This window comes from Penaeus japonicus, unplaced genomic scaffold (genome assembly GCF_977035675.1).
Source record: "Penaeus japonicus unplaced genomic scaffold, GWHDUDI00000001_assembly GWHDUDI00000006, whole genome shotgun sequence".
NCBI classification, from domain to species: Eukaryota; Metazoa; Arthropoda; class Malacostraca; order Decapoda; family Penaeidae; genus Penaeus; species Penaeus japonicus.
The window spans coordinates 40,786,763-40,789,079 of NW_028234408.1; the positions used below are offsets into that span (position 1 = coordinate 40,786,763).

Sequence of the window (2,317 nt, forward strand, 5' to 3'; positions counted from 1 at the left end):
TGATTAATTGTATGTAGAATTTAGATGACAACGTATTCTTCTATTTAAATATATCTATAATAGTTGAAGTTTTAAGTCTTATAGTGTTATTTTCATTAACATTTCACTTCATCTTTCATTATACTTTCTTAGTCACTATCAGTTAGTAGTTTTGAATTATATAAGGGAGAAGCAGAAAATCAATATTCACCTTAATACTATATTTACAATAACCATATATTCAATAACCACACAACCACCACATCACCATGTATATACATACATACACACACATATATAAATATATATATATATATATATATATATACATATATATACAGTATATACGTACATATACATGTATATGTATACATACATACAAACATACATATATATATGCATATATATACATATATATGTATATATACATACATATCTATATCTCTCTTTCTCTCTCTCTATATATATTTTTTTTTTCTCATGTATATATATGTATAATGAAATAAGACATTTGATTTGAATACTTTTTTTTATGAGTATTTTTTCTTTCTTTTCTTATCATCTCCTTTTCAACTTTCAGAAGGCAATGAGTGTGTTCCCTTCCGATACAGAAGGAGAATAGTGAGAGGATGCATAGGCAAAGAAGGGAAGACGAAGAAAGTTAAAACGGTGGGAGGAGGAGTGGTAAGAAGGGTGAGAGTGACTGGCAGATGGTGTGCCGCAGCGGTAGACAGGCATTTGCGTATCACAAGAATCATACCTTGCCCAACCAGAAGTGGTAGGTATGACATTAACTAGTAAACATACAATTTAATGTTTGAAAGATATTCTGCCATATGTGTATATAAGTGCGTTTATTCACAAAATATATATGAAATTCTAAATATTTGTAATTTTCCATTTTCTCTTGGTTTTATAAAGAACGTATATGGTGCATACGAGGAAGAAATACCCATTGTCATTGTAATGTTTGCAGTTCATATTATTTCTCCTTCTCAGGTGTAACTGAACAACCACCACCAGAAACAAGTATTTCTCCAGGTAAGTCAGTGAAATTATCCATTTGTATAGCTGATCATACAGGTGAATATACACAATTATGATTATATGATAATAATAATAGTAATTATAATAATGATAGTAATAAAACTGCATGGGTATAAGTAGAAATATACCCGAAATCTGAATGATAGATATTTACTTTTTTTTTTCTTTTTTTTTGTACTTGAAGGAATCTAACCTTATAAAGAAAGTGTATATATATGTATATATGTGTATATACATATATACAAATATATAGGTATACATATATATATATATATATATATATATATATATGCACACATATATACACATATATATGCACATATATATATAGACATATATATATGCATACATATAAGTATATATATATACATATATACATACCAACATATACATACCTACATAGACATGCATATATAAATACATATATATATAAATACATATATATACAAATTTTACCTCCCTGACCGGGACTCGAACCCGCGCTGTAAGATTGACAGGTACGGTGGTGAAACCGATCGGCTACTCGACCCGCTAAAAAAATTGTCTAAACCAGACGCCTTATAAGACGTAATGGAACTTACCTATTTGCTCTTAGCAGAGCAGTGATAGCAAAGTTTCACAGACAATTCCCGCGGGCGCTCGGCAGCAACGGAATCACAAATTCAAGTCCCAAATCAGGTTACCGAGGTTATATATATGTGAGAAAGATGGTAGAATGCAGTAACGCAATTAATATAGATATACAAATTTTACCACCCGAGCGCCCGTGGGAATTGTCTGTGAAACTTCGCTATCACTGCTCTGCTAAGAGCAAATAGGTAAATTCCATGATGTCTCATAAGGCATCTGGTTAGACAATTCTTTTTAGCAGGTCGAGTAGCCGTTCGGTTTCACCACGGTACCTGTCAATCTTACGGCGCAGGTTCGAGTCCCGGTCAGGGAGGTAAAATTTGTATATATATATTAAATGCATTACTGCATTCTACTATCTTTTACATACACACACACACACACACACATATATATATATATATATATATTGTTACATATGACACCTTCCGGCCAAGGGCTTGGGAGTAACGGATATCCATTAATTAACGAGTGTATGATTAATTGTATGTAGAATTAGATGACAACGTATTCTTCTATTTAATATATCTATAATAGTTGAAGTTTTAAGTCTTATAGTGTTATATTCATTAACATTTCACTTCATCTTTCATTATACTTTCTTAGTCACTATCAGTTAGTAGTTTTTGAATTATATAAGGGAGAAGCAGAAAATCAATAT

The 2,317-nt window shown here is 30.9% G+C and overlaps 1 protein-coding gene across 8 annotated transcripts in view; it reads left to right on the forward strand.

Annotated features, from left to right (window-relative positions):
• The window catches only part of LOC122262939 (uncharacterized), a 64,428-nt gene extending 63,290 nt beyond the window's left edge, over nucleotides 1-1,138 (forward strand). For all 8 annotated transcript variants that reach the window (XM_086538001.1, XM_086538005.1, XM_086538002.1 and 5 more), the window contains 2 exons: nucleotides 560-757; nucleotides 979-1,138. In XM_086538001.1, the coding sequence (XP_086394127.1) occupies nucleotides 560-757; nucleotides 979-1,082 (302 nt within the window). In that variant the 3' untranslated portion in view covers nucleotides 1,083-1,138. The remainder of the gene's footprint in view (nucleotides 1-559; nucleotides 758-978) is intronic.
• Nucleotides 1,139-2,317: the final 1,179 nt, after the last annotated feature.